This window comes from Mus caroli, chromosome 1 (assembly GCF_900094665.2).
Source record: "Mus caroli chromosome 1, CAROLI_EIJ_v1.1, whole genome shotgun sequence".
NCBI lineage: Eukaryota > Metazoa > Chordata > Mammalia > Rodentia > Muridae > Mus > Mus caroli.
Genome location: NC_034570.1, coordinates 20,897,495 through 20,913,696, shown reverse-complemented (window position 1 = coordinate 20,913,696; position 16,202 = coordinate 20,897,495). Strand labels below are relative to the sequence as shown.

At 39.4% G+C, this 16,202-nt stretch overlaps 1 protein-coding gene across 4 annotated transcripts in view; it reads left to right on the top strand.

The window, feature by feature from the left end:
* The window catches only part of Adgrb3 (adhesion G protein-coupled receptor B3), a 724,234-nt gene that overhangs the window by 291,397 nt on the left and 416,635 nt on the right, over positions 1-16,202 (top strand). For all 4 annotated transcript variants that reach the window (XM_021163961.2, XM_029468423.1, XM_029468446.1 and 1 more), the window contains 2 exons: positions 14,146-14,247; positions 14,638-14,744. In XM_021163961.2, coding sequence (XP_021019620.1) covers positions 14,146-14,247; positions 14,638-14,744 — 209 coding nt within the window. The remainder of the gene's footprint in view (positions 1-14,145; positions 14,248-14,637; positions 14,745-16,202) is intronic.

Below are 16,202 nucleotides of genomic sequence, written 5' to 3'. Positions count from 1 at the left end.
CTTTGTGATGATGTTAATTAGCCAACAACACAAGGTCATATTGTAAATATAAGCACTTCTTCCCTGACACAGCCCTACCCCATCCCCACTTAAGAGAAGCCATGTGTCTCAGAGAGAGACCTCATTTTCACTGTTTCCCTCAAGTTAAAAGAAAGAATTAAAGAAAGGGACTTTACTTATTTTGCACTTGTATCTTTGCAGGGGATCGCCTATCACCATCTAAAGCAATGCTTTTAAACCTTTAGTGGGCTTAAAATCCATGCAGGGAGCTTGTTGAAGCAGGGAGTTGAGCATGTTGATTCCTGACAGAGCATCAGAGACTGCGTTAGGTAGAGCTTGTGTGAACTTGCGAGTTTACATTTCTAATTGCTACAAGGTGATGCTGATGATAATGGCCTCTTGGTCATCTTTTAGACTGCAGTGACCAATACCATCAAGTAATCATAATAAAATTATGATTGAAACTTAACAGAGAAATGAAATGAACTCTTCATATTAAGGTCCTTTGGTGAAAGTAGACATGACTGCCTGGACAGATTGTCGAGTTTGATTTAACTCATGCTTCTATGCAAATAACAAAGGGTGCTGTCTGTAATAAGTTGACAATACAAATGTAGACAAATCCATTTCTAGCTTTTCTGGTATCAAGTTTTAACAAAAAAAAAAAAATAAGACTTCTCGTGGCAGCTATCTAAAGAACAAACCTGGACCCCTGGGAGCTACCAGAGTCTGTGCCACCAACCAAAAAACATACTCAAGCTGGAAAGGGGCTCCCAGCATTTATGTAACAGTTGGACAGCCCAGTGGTCATGGCTTTCTTGTTTGGCCTCAGTGGCAGAGACTTGATGTGCCAGGATGAGGGGATCTCCAAGGGAGGTCCTACCATCTCAGAGGAGCCATGGGGAGGGGGTGGGATGGTTGTGGGGCAGTATTCTGTGGTGGAGGAACAGACCTGGAAGGGGAAAAAATGTCTGGGATGTAAATTAATCAATTAGTTAGTTAAAAAGAAAAATAGGGCTATCGACTTTTTAGTATGAAGTATCACTTATTATTCAATTTTCAGTCCACCAATTTTCATTTTCCCTGCTCCATAAAGAGCGAAAGAAAATAATATTATCATGGAGACAAGTTTAAGGTAAAAATATACAGTCCTGGGAAACAGCTCTTCTCAATTCCTCCAGCAGGCATGCTGTGTCCTGGTCAGCTTTTTGTCAACTAAACAGCAGCTGGCATTATCCAGGAAGAGGAACTATAATTGAGAAAATGCCTCCATTTGGTTACCTATAGGAACTTTATTAACGCATTTTCTTGATTGATGATTCATGTTGGAAGGCATAGCCTACTGTGGGTGGTACCAACCCTGGGAAGGGGGGTGGTCCTAGGTTACTTTAGAAAACAGGCTCAGCCAAGCCATGCAGCTTATGCCAGTAAACGAGGTAGCTCAAATCCCTTAGCTTCAGTTTCTACCTCTGGATCCTGGGCCTAAATTCCCTTGCTGATAGATTGCTACTTGGATGTTTTGGTCAAATAAGCCTTTTCCTCTCTGAGAAGCTTTTAATCATACCCTGTTTATCATAGCAGTGTGTCTTTGTTAGAGTTATACTGCTGGGAACAGACACCATGACCAAAGCAACTCTTATAAAGGATACCACTTAGCTTGGGGCTGGCTTACAGATTTAGAGGTTCAGTACATAATTATAGAGGCAGGAATATGGCAACAGGCAGGCAGGCATAATTCAGGAGAAGCTGAGAGTTCTACATCTCATTCCAAAGGCAAACAGAAGACTGACTTCCAGGCAGCTAGAACTAGTCTTAAAGACCACACCCACAATGACACACTTCCTCCAACAAGGCCACACCTCCAACTAGTGCTATTCCAGAGCCAAGCACATTCAAACCACCACACAGAAGAAAGCAAAGACATTCCCTTGCCTCTCTTTCTAGACATGAGCTTGTCTTCAGTGTTTCTCATCTTCTACAGTAAAAAGCCACAACATTCATGTGCAAAATTTCTGTCTATGGTATAAGAGGCTAAGAGCAGAGAAGTGCTGTGTCTAGTTAGTTTCACTTGTCTTCTCCACAGGTGCCAGTGAGTATACTGGTGGGTTAATAATCAATGCTAGTAAAACTTTTTTCTTTTTAGAGACAAGTGTAGGACATGTAACAAATCAGGCTGCTATAAATGGTACTACGTACTGGTCCATTTTGATGTTAGATGTAATCATTTTCATAAGGCCAAGATGACAGTTTAAAACGCTCATTTCCTTATCCAAAGAGAAAACTATAGAACCATTTACAAATGGCTATAAGTTGTGTTCTTCCTTCAAGCCGCTGTGAGTGCATCCCTAATCCCCTGGATTTCTATTCTTTTCTGCTGTTGCATGTTATCTTTATAACTTAAAGGGAATTATGCCTTTGTCTGGTGAGCTATTCAAAGGTTAAAGCAATTGTTTTAACCGAACACTTTTGGCTGGAGTAAAGAACAGCCAGTAATATCCTAAGCAAGGGTCCACACCAGTTACTCAGCTAAAATCCAACACTGAGCTTCGTGTTGACAGTAGAGGGCACTAGACATTGGCTTCTATTTCTTCTTATCAAGTGCCTCAGGAAGATTCTAAAGAGCAGAGAAGATAATTAGAGAGGGACAGTGTCTTGGAATGAGAGAGATATTTCTTAATAAATACCTAAAATAGTGTTCGATCCTCTCCAAAGCACAAGCATTTGATTGTTTTTACATAATCTTCTCTATGGTTCTGGGGATGGGGGGGGGTTGATTTTATGGGCAGAATTAAGGAAGAAGCACTGAGGGCCAGAGGTCAGAGTTTGAATTAGATAACACTACTAAATGTCCTTTACTCAATCTTGTTGCTATGGAGATAACTACTGCAATAATTCATCTAAGAAGATTGCTCATCAGAGAAGACTTTGGGAAAGCTCTCAGAGGCTCTTCCAGAGCAGAAACTTCAAAATCAATTTGTTCTAATCTTCCATTAGCCTTGCTTGTCTGATTTAGCAATATTTAGGCAACACCCTCAAGGTGAGAATAAAAGTAATGAAGCACACAGTACCGGTTTTCGGTTCTTCACATCTTGAATATTATTACGTTAAAAGAAGTAAATTTTAGGATATACCTTAACATTTGTCTTCAACGCAGACATCAAAGACATGTAAAGGCTGTAATTAGTGTAACCCTGTTGTTTCCTTGCACTAACCTGTGATATTGAATCTGATATTTCCCTCCCTCACTGATTTCCTGCACACCCTGACATGATGAATTTTCAGAGTAAGCGCCTGCTCTGTTGTTTTCTTCATCTCAAAGTCAACTCTTGTGGGGCACACTTGTAGATTTACAACTTTGTCTGGCATCTCTCGCAGATTCCCAGGGTACTTTGCCAGCCCAAAACTACCAGGCTCTACCAAAGGAGGGGAGTTGTTCAATTCCGCATGAAATTGTTTATCATTCAAAAAGGTCTAAACAGTCACTTTCCGAATGACAGACTCAGTCATCTATTTCCTTCTTAAGTGGCTCTCTGTGTTCACCTTACCAACATCTGTTAATAGTAGAGGAACATGGAATATACAGGAGAACATGGAGCACAGAAAAGGCTGGACTTTTTTTTCTTAGTGTCTTCACACTTAAAATGGAAGCATCTTGGTGCACGGAATTTCTCCGGTGTGATAAAACATAACTGCAATTGTAAATGGCAGCTGAGGAATTCTCTTTTACTTATATCATCAAGATGACGTTGTCTTTTCTGAACATGTTTGTCTGATTATTGTGGCCCTTTTCTGGCCTTAGTCATATGACTCACTCTGTTTAAAATCCTTCAAGAACCAGGTTAAAAACTAGCTGTTCATCAATCATACAATAGGACAAACAATTCCACTAATCTTGGAAATTCTGTGAGTGCTCTCTCAAACCTTCAATATTAAACTGAACTTATTTCCAATTAAATTTGCTAAGAGATTAAAACTAAAGAACTTTTATCTGCTAGCCTAAAATGGAGCTAAACAAAACATAAAATAGAATTTGCTTTGCAACATATTTTAGAATACTGCCCAGACACTATCCAACACTGTGATCTCAGTAAAGCAGACTTGACTGACCTTACTCTCTTCAGGTTAAGTACTTTATTTCTACTTTCATTTCTTGGTTAATATGAAGATTAAACTCCAGTTCTCCTCAAAATTAGCAAGATATTTGAATAATTTAAACACTTTATAATTTGAATAGTTGTTCATGGTGGAAATACAGGCATACAACTTAAAACAGAAGAAGTGGATTTTCTTCAAGAAGACTGTAAATATAACTGGGGTATTGGTATATGCCTATAGTTATACCATTTGTGGGGGTGGACCAGAAGGACTGAATATTCCAAGTCCAACTGAGCTATATATTACAAATCTATTTCAAATAAACAAACAAAATACCACATGAAACTCATTTATTTTAAATCTTAGCAACAGAATAAATTCTTCACAAGAATAAGTAAGTCTCATGTCTGAAATCAGAACTGGAAGCCCAATGAGCTTAAAGACTGGCCTCTTTCACCTTTGCCTCCCTGAGAGCAAAGAATTCACAAAATACAGTGATTCATGATTTGCCAGCAAGTACAATTTAATACATGGGGGTCATGTGTAGTGCATATTTTTTTCTTTCTGCTGCATGGCAGCTCTGTAGTTTAGAATCAATTTTTCTTTAATGCTGAAATTCTAGCATCTGAGGTGAAAACTAATTCTCCACATCAAATTGATTTAAACCCTGTATAATTTCTGCTATTTTTAAGAGACGGAAAATCAGTGTGAATAGACAGATTAACAGCTAATCACTAGGTAATTGCTACCTTATTTTAAAGGAGCACACTAACCACACACTTGTGACTTCAAGTACAGTTGTATCTTACAAATGAGGTTTTATCTTAGCACTGAGGGTGCTAAGCATTGAATCTTGCAGCTGATGAGCAGTTGCTCTTGCCATGGGTTATAACTTAAACATAACTTAACAGGAGCCCCTCATACTGCAGAATAAAAATTTGAAAAATCCATCACATAAACAACCACCAAACCCAGACTCTATTGCATACGCCAACAAGATTTTGCTGACAGGACCCTGATATAGCTGTCTCCTGTGAGGCTTTGCCAGTGCCTGGCAAATACAGAAGTGGATGCTCACAGTCATCTATAAGATGGAACACAGGGCCCCCAATGGAAGAGCTAGAGAAAGTACCCAAGGAGTTGATGGGGTCTGCAACCCTATAGGAGGAACAACAATATGAACTAACCAGTACTCCCAGAGCTCATGTCTCTAGCTGCATATGTAGCAGAGGATGGCTTAGTCAGCCATCAATGGGAGGAGAGACCTTTGGTCTTGTGAAGATGGTATGCTCAAGTATAGGGCCAGGAAGTGGGAGTGGGTGGTTTGGGGAGCAGGAGGCAGGGGGAGGAGGGAGGGTATAGGGGATTATCAGAGAGGAAAGGGGATAGCATTTGAAATGTAAATGAAGAAAATATCTAATTAAAAAAGTTGTAAAAGGAAAAAAAAGAGAAAAAAATGTTAACCGCACCCCACCCCCCAAAACCCTTACTTTCGTTTTTATATCTAACCCAACCTTGTATTTTCTCATCTGTAAGGTGAGCATGCATACAGCAGCAAAACGTTAACATGAACCTTGAGCTGAGCAGTTCCTTCTGGGCACGGTTTGCACGCATGCAACTACCATTCTAAATTATTACTTGAGATTGTAAGAGCTGCATCATTTTCCCCTTGTCTTTTCCTCCCATTTTTGCCTCCTTACTTTCTTTCAAATCCATGGCCTCTTATTTCATTAATTGCACACACACACACACACACCCTGCTCACTATGTATGTTCCTTGTATCCATGTCTTCAGGACTGACCACTTGGTATTAGATAACCAATGGTGTGGTCTTCCCTAGGGAAGATTATTTCTCTCAGTCTTTGCATCGCTAAGTAGCCTGTAGTTACTTGTATGAGGATAAGGCTATTGCCCCCTCCTAACCCCTTTTCTTCCATCCACACTAGCACGTCTATCTGTGCTATCCTTCTTGAACTCATGCTAGGTAGCCATATTGATGAGAGTTCATGGGTGCAGTACCTGAAATATCTAGAAAAGCCAATTTCACAGCAAAAATCCCTGTTCCTCTTTCTCTTATAATCTTTCCTCCGCTTCTTTCACAGTGTCCCCTGAGGGTGTGTCTTAGGTTCAGGAGTTGTACTGTAGATGAGTCCCTGGAGACTGCACTCCGAAATTCTGAGTTTTGCTTGGTCGTAGTTTTTCTATAATAGTCCCTATCTGTTGCACCTCACATTTCTTATAACACTTAGATGTGCTCAGATATGTCAAATGCAAAGTGTTGTCATCATCTCTGCCCCAGAGCATTTTCTGTCACCTTCTCAAGCTCAGGATGCAGCACAGTGGACAGTCTTTTTGAAACCTGACCTCATCTTTTATTGATGAAGCGTCCTTGACTTTCCTGGCCATTCAGCCGCGGAACTGGGCAGCTTCCCTTCCAAGGAGATTTGAAGTCCATCCATGTCCTTTTGCCACCTCCTATGATTCTGTCTTCACCTCAGTAGCAGGGACATACTCCAGGCCTCTTGGCCTTCAGTCTCCTTTCCTTCACTCTAGTTTCCAAACTTCAAGTCTAGAATGTACAGCATAACAAATTGCCCATGGTTAAACTCCATCCAAGCAGGTATATTAATCATTATTTCATGATAAACTTATCTATGGGCCCTTCTCCTGCATCCACTGATCTCTCCAGTACATAACCACTTATACCCAACTCTTTATCTACTCTCAAACTGCCTAAGTTCTAAGAGTGCCCTATGCTTTCACTGTGAACTTGACACGGCCTAGAGTTCACCTAAAGAGGGAATCTGAATTGAGGGTTTATGTGGACCAGATTGGCCTGTGACCATAGCTGCAGGGAAATGTCTTGATTGTAAATTGATATAGGAATTACACACTTCGAACAGCAGCATTGCCATACAGTTGGTCTAGGGCTGTATAGGAAAGCTACCCACGCATAGGCAGAGCATGTGAGAGAGCCAGCAAAGCAGCTTAACTCTGTCATCTTTGCCTTGACATTCTCTTGGGTTACTACCCTGACTTCTCTCAGTGATGAACTGTGACTTAGAAGCATAAGCTAAATAAATCCTTTTGTACCCTGACTTCCTTTCTGTGGGCATATGTTATCACAGCTATAGAAAGGAAACTAAAATGCCATTGTACCTTATTGTCTTTTCTCCCTGGGTCTTCCAGTAAGTGGATTGTTTGTTGTATGAGGGGATTCCAGAAGTACAACTAAAGTAGAAGAAAATGCATTGATATTACAGTGTCCAAGGCCCTTTTGATTTTGATTTGAATACAGATAGATTTATTTAACTCCATTAAAATATAACCATCAAAGAAGGTCAAGTCATCTTCAAAGACAATTTTGTTTTGGCATTATTATCAGACCTGCAAATGCTAGACTCTGCCCCCTTTCTTTTCTGTCACTCATGCACTGGGTTTCTGACTCCAATAAAATGCAATTAATCCAAGACTTCAATAATTTACAGAGCAGCAAAACAGAATAGCCATAGACACTCCCCCCCCTTGTCATAAAATGCATTGGAATAGTTCTATTTGTTCGGTTTAACTGATTATAGACTGATTAATCTCTAGGCATGTCTGTAACTGAGTTTTGTAGATGCACCAAGAAACAGTTCTAAAGTGACTTTATCCTTACCCTACTTAGGACATGTGCAAATCACATCAGGATATCCTACCCAGGAGTCCACAGGCTTTTAGTAAGCTGTAAAAACCCTAAGTCAATACCTGCCACCCTGAAACAATTTGGACTAAAATTTAATGTGAATAGAGGAGCCAGCCTCTTTCTGCTGCTAAGTAGAATGAATGCTGTCATATCACATTTCACATGGTAACACACACACACATACATACGAGCATGCACATGCAAGAGTACACAAAGGCCGTCTGTATTTTGATGAATAACTCTCAATCTTGATAATCTTAGAAAATCACACTATTATAAAAACAGATCTAGCCAGAACAGACAAATGAATGAGCTAGGGGAATATTTATTTATAAATATTTATTTAGCATATCAAGGTGATAGACAAGTGGGACAGCAGAGATAGGGATAAGAGGAAGTGACTGAGCTGGTGAGGTCTGAGTTAGAATTAAAGATGGTGATATGATCAGTGCAGTAGTCCGAGGACAATGAGGAAGGACAGCCAAGACAGGAGCAACCGTGGTATGAACTGCGATGTGAGAGCCTGGCTGGAGTACTAGACAAGAACAGTCAGGAGACCCATGCAGCCATGGAGAACAGTAAGAGCTGAGAGCATGGAAGCTGAGCTTGCGGCAGCCTTGACCAAGGATTTTATCGCAGCCCAATGTAAGCACTATCACACTTTCTTGAAAATAAGACGTTCTGTTTTCCCCTAAGTAGTATGTATTTTCAAAATATTAAGTATTGACACCCCTTTCCCCCAGCTGATAGTTGCTACAGCTACCCTCCTTGATTTTGAACATCAGTTTCTAAGACAGCCAAAATTAAAACAATTGTCCCTCTTAGCCCACCATTGCCATCTAGTGGTTAATATGTGCAACGACCAGACATTCTGACCACATAGTGGACTGCGGGCAAGGGCACAGAGTCATGTGGATTTTCCCATAATACTAAATGGAAAAAAAAGTTTCTGAGACCACTGCAAGGACAGAAAGCATCTCAGTGTGCAAAATTACTCCACCAATGGCTTATATGAGGACAAAACCAGAAAATCGCTATCGTAATACATTTTATGACATGTACCTCAGAGGTCCTCAGTGGAACCTCAGTGGAAAGAAAAAAGGTAGAAAAGCATTGAAAAGAGCAGAGGCAAACGATGTAATAAATGTCAGCCAATAAATAAAAGCAAAATGGAAGAGACCTCAGGTGTGCAGACCAGACAAAACACATTCAAATGTGATCATCTTGTTAGACAAACTCGTCAGAACACTTCAAAGGGGATGAGTTATTTTCTATAATCTTCTATTATGTAATGCACACAAATTGTGTGGGCTTTCACACTATCTATAATTTCCTATTTTAAAGTATGCTATGATCATTTGGGAGTGGCTTTACATAAATACAATAATCATCTATTAACAATAGTGCCCAAAATGGTACCTACCTAAATTTGTGCTAAATAAAATTAAATACAATTTAAAATACAGTCCTCACACCCACCAGAGCATTTTTTATTTTGGAATTCATGGGCAAATCTGGTCAACGACCACTGCATTAAATAATAAAAGTAAAGGTCTCTTCAATCTTTTCAGAAATTTCTACATGGATGCTTTTGCTCACTGGAAATGATTTAACATGTGTATTTTGGGCACCTACTATATGCTAAGCACCAGTGAAGTTCATTTTAGCAGACAAAAGAAGTAAGCAAAGCAATTTTAGCATCCAGAAAAAGTTCTGTCTTGGAAGTGGTACTTGCATAGTCAAATGTGTGCTCACAGACCACTATGAGAAATACTAAATTTGTATATTCACTGGTTGGGGCACTGAGAGCAGCTTTTTGGAGAAATCGTCACTTAAGCACAGAGGAAATGTGTTATATTTTAAGTGCTACAATTGAGGTTTAGAGAACAGATTGAAGGAAAGTGAGACTAAACCGAAGAGGCCTGGAGCCATCCCCTATGGTGCAGAGGAAAGGGCTCCCAGGAAGTGGCTGTGGGAGTAGAGAGATTCCAAATCCACCACGGAGGCCTAGAGGCTCACTCCAAGGGCTGTCTGGATGGAAGAGGTGAGGAAGCCGGAGAAAGAACATGGAAACCTCTATGTCCGGAAACAATGCCCGGTGTACTACAGCCCTAACACAAATACCCGAGGGAGAGAGTGCTGAGGGTGGGACCATGCCAGCGGTTTGCCTTTGAGGGACCTGAACACATCCAGTTATTATCAGAACCTACGGTGGTATATTTAAACCCAAGCTCTGAACAAAACCTGAGCTTGCGATAAGCGATTCTTATTACATTTTTTGTATGCTGCCTGTGTGAACCTTGTGAATTAAAACTTGCCTATGTGTGTCCCTCTATCAAAAAACAATAATAAAAGGGCACCTTACATGTACAGGATGGAAGAGATACTATTTTTAGATATGAGATGAAGAAGATGGGGGGGGGCAGAACCTGAGTGTACGATATCTTGGTATGACCATTAATTCTGTGCTGCTAATGCGTTGGAAAGCAATTAGAGTCATTATAGATTAAAGTTGCTCCGTGCACCCTTTCATCATAGTGAACACACTTACCTTTGTCCTCCCATGCCTGCAACGACATGAGGGGGTTTTAAGCACTGAGCTAGCATCTTTCACCAAGTTCTTCAGCTCATGCAGCAGGCATAGCATAGCTCCTTAAGCCCTTGAAGCCCGTGTCCTCTTCATTGCTCATTTAGTTCCCTCCTGAGCGTACTCTGAATGCTCCAGTTGTCCAGTCATCATCCCCCACCCCGAAGGCATTACAGGGTCATTTCATCGGCTTCCCCAATGGTCTCTGCCAACTAGTTTTCATGAAAGCAACCTGATTTTAAGGTTGGAAACGGAATCATGTCGGCCTTTTCCTGGATACTTGCAGTTCCATAACCTATAGCCTGTCTTCTGAGAACCTTAAGCCATTCTTATTCATCCTACTGTCCCTCTGGTCCCACTGTTGTGGCACTTGCATCCATTTCTCACTGTCCATTTCAAGCTAACGTCACTTCTTCCAGAAGGCTTTCTTTTGATTTGTTTTGTTTTTAATCCTTCCGATTTTTAGATTCAAATGGAATTTTCTGTTTAACACGTGAATTATTTTTTCTAATTGTAGTTAATTTTTTTTCTCAGCATTCTCCCCTTGTCTCTAGGAGACATGAAGCAGTTGGCTATCCTTGAATACTATTGGGTCTTTTAAAACAGGGCTTAGCAGAAGCTAGGAAAATGCAGCAGTAGACCAGTGAGCTGCTTTCCCTAATTCAATGGGAAGGAAAAAATCCTTGGGTAAGTGGCCAAGTAGAGAGGGAGAATTAGACATTTGTTTAAGCTGATGTTTTCAGTCATGGAGAAAAGTCCAACATGTAGTTAGCAAAGTTCAGAAATAAGTGGGAAAGAAAAGGTACTGTTATGTGTTGGGAAGTAGTCTTGAGTGTCAGCAAATTGATGAGGTTTTTGATATAGATAAATGGTAGATAGATAGATAGATAGATAGATAGATAGATAGATAGATAGATAGCAGACCCAGCCTGCTATCTATCTTTGGCCTGTCATTTGGTAACCCAGGAGGGAGTTGGGCTTTGTGTGGAAAAGTATACCTCTAATAATAGCACTATAAAGACAGGGGCAGGCAGATCTTCCTGAGTTCAAGGCTAGCTGGTTCTGCACAGCAAAATTCCAGATCAGCTAGGGCATGTGCAGTGAGACCCTGCCTCAAGCCAAACCAATCAAACAAACAATCCTCAGAGAAGACACTTGAAACAAAGCAACAGAAACTACATGTTTCTGGACCAGCTGAACAGAGGTGTCATGTGTCCTCACAAAAAGCCAAGCTACAGCTGTGAGTCAAACCTGAACTTTATGACTGTCCCTGGCCCAGCACTCCTCTTCCACTGGCTTAAATGTAAACATTCCATAGTTCTATAGTGCTTTCATCTCCCACTTCTACATTGCCTTCCAGTTGGGGTGGCCTCTTCTTAGCAGACACATATGTGGGCCTTTGCTGCGAGCTGTGAGAAACTTATGGAGGCAGAAGAAGACAGAAAGAAACATGTGAGCTCCAAGTTGGGGGCTCAGCTCCAAGTTAAGGGCTTTAGTCTCCTGGCTTGCTCCTGAAGATGAGTAGTGTAGCTTTAGCTACTTGGCTGAGGGTGGCAGCAGCAAGTGATATTTCTACTGTTTCTTGAGCAACTTGGGGAAGGAAGGGTGCAGAGAAGCTGCCTTGCCCTGACTTAAGTTGTACATTTTGGGGATGAGTTATTGTATTTCTTTGCAGTTATGATAAACTCACATCTATGCATCCCTGCCATTCCCACAACAGATTCAATGACAAAACCTGTTTTTGAGTGCCAGGAAAGAACCCTATTAGATTCAGAATACATTCGTTCCCAGGGTAACAGATGGTATATTTCAGGGGATCAGGAAGAAAGACCTGGATTCCCTTCTGATGGGGTGAGGAGAGGGTATACTGGATAGAATGACTCTTTTCGGCTCAGTGATCCCCACCATGTGCATTTATTTTCTCATATAATAAAGGGAATGTTAGAATTCAAAAGAAAAAGTGCTTCACGGTGGTGGTGCATGCCTTTAATCCCAGTACTTGGAAGGCAGAGGCAGTTGGATTCTTGAGTTTGAAGCCAACCAGGTCTGCAGAGTAAGTTCCAAGACAGCTAAGTCTACACAGTGACACCTGTCTTGAAAAACAAACAAACAAAAACAAGTTGGCCTCCTCAACACATTTTTCTACGTGGTAAATTACAGTAGTATTCAACTCTAATTCATAGTTGGAAAATTATATGGATCTAGTGATATGAGACTCTAAATAAGGGCCTGGTGGCTGCTAAAAGACTTCAGTTGTTATTAATTTTGAAATTACCTAAAGAGATCATTGCATATAACATGGATGACCTTGAAGAGAGCATGCATAAGATGGATATGTGAAAATGGCACAAGTATGCGGTAGATGCCAGACAGAAAATAGCTTTCTAAGATCCCGAAGAAAGTAATTTCCAGAAGAAGGAATAGATCAGAGTCTAAAAAGCTGCAGGGGAAGTCAGGCTGAGATGAGCATATTAGATCTGGTGGCAAAACCTTGCTGAGGTGAAGAAGATAGCAGTCAAGAACAGACTGGTGGAAAAATGTATCAGCCACCAAATCATCCATGATGCAAAGACATCATAGGAAACAAATGGTAGCATGTGCGCATTAGTGAGACTCCAGAAGAAATACACAGTCTGTATTTGAGATGGAGAAGAATATCTTGAATGATTTAAAGTAACAAAGAAGGTATTTGGGAAGCCTAAAGGAAGCTACTGAGGGGTTAGAACTCTAATATCCAACTTTTACTGATACCTTCACCATGTCTACCACTACAGGGGACCCTTCCTTGTAGCCTCATTGCCTCATCTTTAAAGGAGACAGGAGTGTGCTGACCTGCGATGACATGTGCAGTTCCAAATTAATCCACTTTGCAAATAAAATACAATGTCAAGATGTAATGTGTGCAGTTGCATTTTTGATCAACAATATAGAAATGTAAAGAGGGTTCATATGTTCTGAGATAGAAAGTACAGTATTGAGGGAGTCTCATTATTTCATGATTCATTATACAAGGTAGATAGATAGATAGATAGATAGATAGATAGATAGATAACAATTAATAGAAAATGAGAACATTAATTTGAAGAAAGCAAGGAGGCATATCCAGATGAGAGGTTTGGATGGAGAAAAGGAAAGGGGTAATACTATAATCTCAAAAAAAAAAGAAATAATTAAAACAATAATTTGGTAGTATGTTATTCTTAAATTTTCCATTATGATTTTTAATTTGTAAATAAATTGAGATTATAAAATCAGTATGACATAAGGATTAAGTCAAAATGTTTTCATAACTTGGCCTGTGGATAGAGCTCAATGGTAGAGCACCTGCCTCGTATTGCTTGACTGGTTGTGTGTTTGTGTGTGTGTGTGCCTATGTGTGTGTGTGTATACATATTTCTTAGTGTCATCAACAATTTCAAAGCAGAGCTGGTTTGTTGAAAAATTAACATCTAAAAGTTCAATGAATTTTGAAAGATTGTTGATTGATCAATATATTTGAATGTGTTCATTTGTTTGAAAACATCATTGACATATGAATAAAAGCCTGTACACTATGAAGCTTTTAAAGAACCTGTTGGTTCTTTTAAAAGAACCCTTGGGAGACTGTGAAATGAGACCTGGTGGTTTCTTTATAAGCACATCTCTAACATGTCTGTAAATAATATTCTTTATAGAAGAAAAAGAATTTCACATTTAGATGCATTGGAGGAATGTTATTGCCAACATTTGAAAACATAACCACAGCTGACATTCATATTTCTATATCTTAAATTCCAGCACCTTATGAAATATGCCCAGAGGATTATCTTATATCAATGGTGTGGAAAAGGACTCCTGCAGGCGACCTGGCATTCAATCAATGTCCACTGAATGCCACAGGTACAGTAAGATGACACACCCAGAGCAAATAATGCTTATATCTCAGATGCATGCTACATTTGCTTAGCACATCCTGCCTTTGTCTGCATTCTATAAATAAATATGGCCAATAAGCAGTTGGTAGAACAGTGTTTGTAACATGCTTCATAAATGCAGTCAATTAAGAGATTTCAAAAATGTTGCTGATGCATTGCATCCTCGGAATGATGCTTGAATTAAAAAAAAACAAAAACAAAAAAAACAAAAACAAAAAGCCAAACACAACAAAATCATGTGAATGTTTTCTAAAGCAAAAAGAAATAGCATAAACCCAGTTTGCAGTCTGCCTCCCAGTGCTATGCCTTCTAGAATCCTGCTATAAAGCATCTCTCTGTTCTTTGTGACTCGCAGGCACCACTAGCAGACGCTGCTCTCTCAGTCTTCATGGAGTGGCCTCCTGGGAACAGCCGAGCTTTGCAAGATGCATATCCAATGAGTACAGACACTTGCAGCATTCAGTAGGTGCAAAGCCAGCTTTAGTACTTGCTCTGTTTATTTTTTCCTAATGATCACTATGTGAGAATTTAACCTTCTGTTGTATAATCAAATCAGTAAAAACCTCTGAAGAAATGCCCCAAGGAAAAAAGGGTTGGGATAGGAAGCTGATTTCTGTGAGTGTGATCTAAATTGTTTTGTTCCTCGAGCTTGGGTTTTTATGGATCCTGGCAATTTAAATGAAAATATTCCCTTTCTGATGGGAAAAAGACCAGAGCAAAATCTTTCTCAGATTTATGCAATAACCCAATTATGTATTATGATTGGTTCAAATCTTCATTAAATACTATATGATTATTTCAAAACATTGTATATTTTAAATTAAACATCTTTCACTTTGCAGTAATTGGAGAAGGACAAAGCTGTGTTACTTAGATGTCAAATTTCTTGTGCAGTTTAAAATATGAAGAGATGGTTCCTTGCACCACAGAAGATAATGTGGCCAGATTTTCCAAAAATGACTCCCCCCCCCAGAAACCATTGAATTAGTCACAGAAGATGATATTCAAAATAGCAATCACATTTCTGTATTTTAAATTCTAGCTCCTTATAAAATACGCCCAGAGGATTATCTTATGCCAATGGTGCAGAATATTTTGAATACAATTAAGTTCTGCTTAGTCTTGCTCAAGTGCAAGTCATTGTCATTATTCAGAGGATGCTGTCATCTCATCCTGGCAGTCATGAAGTCCCCCACACACAGGCAAGGTGGACAATGCGGAGAATGGAAAGAAAAAGGGAGCCAAACACAGTGGTGTTAAGAGACTCCATGCTTTACTGGACTTCTGTTTTGTTTTATGTTCTCATTGTCAGTCAAAACATACACACACACACACACACACACACACACACAGTGAACATATTGTTGCTTGTGTATGAAAAGGGTACCTTATGCAATAACTACAACACCCAATAGAATGAGTACTTACTTATTTAATTACCAGAAAAACAAAACACTCATTTTAGGAAGTCTAAATCCAAAGGCTATGTAATGCATTGCATTCATATATCAAATTAGCTACGTAATTGATGATCATTTAAATGTGTAGTCTTATGTATTCCATTGTTCATACAAATTTGTTTGTATGTATACATCAATGAGTTATTATTTGGCTACATGAAGCCTTATTTTATCATATACATGTTTATATTACATAAAAATGTTTATTTTATCATAAATATACATTTGCATGTTACATAATGTATACTACAGAAATACACAATTTTATACTTTCTATATAACCAAATGTCAATTCTAGATAATGTTTGGCTTTGAAAATTTAAATATAATATATATGTTAAGTGTAATATAATACTATAATATACATATATATTATATAATAAGAACACATGCTCCACTATGTTCATAGCAGCCTTATTTATAATAGTCAGAAGCTGGAAAGAACCCAGATGCCCCTCAA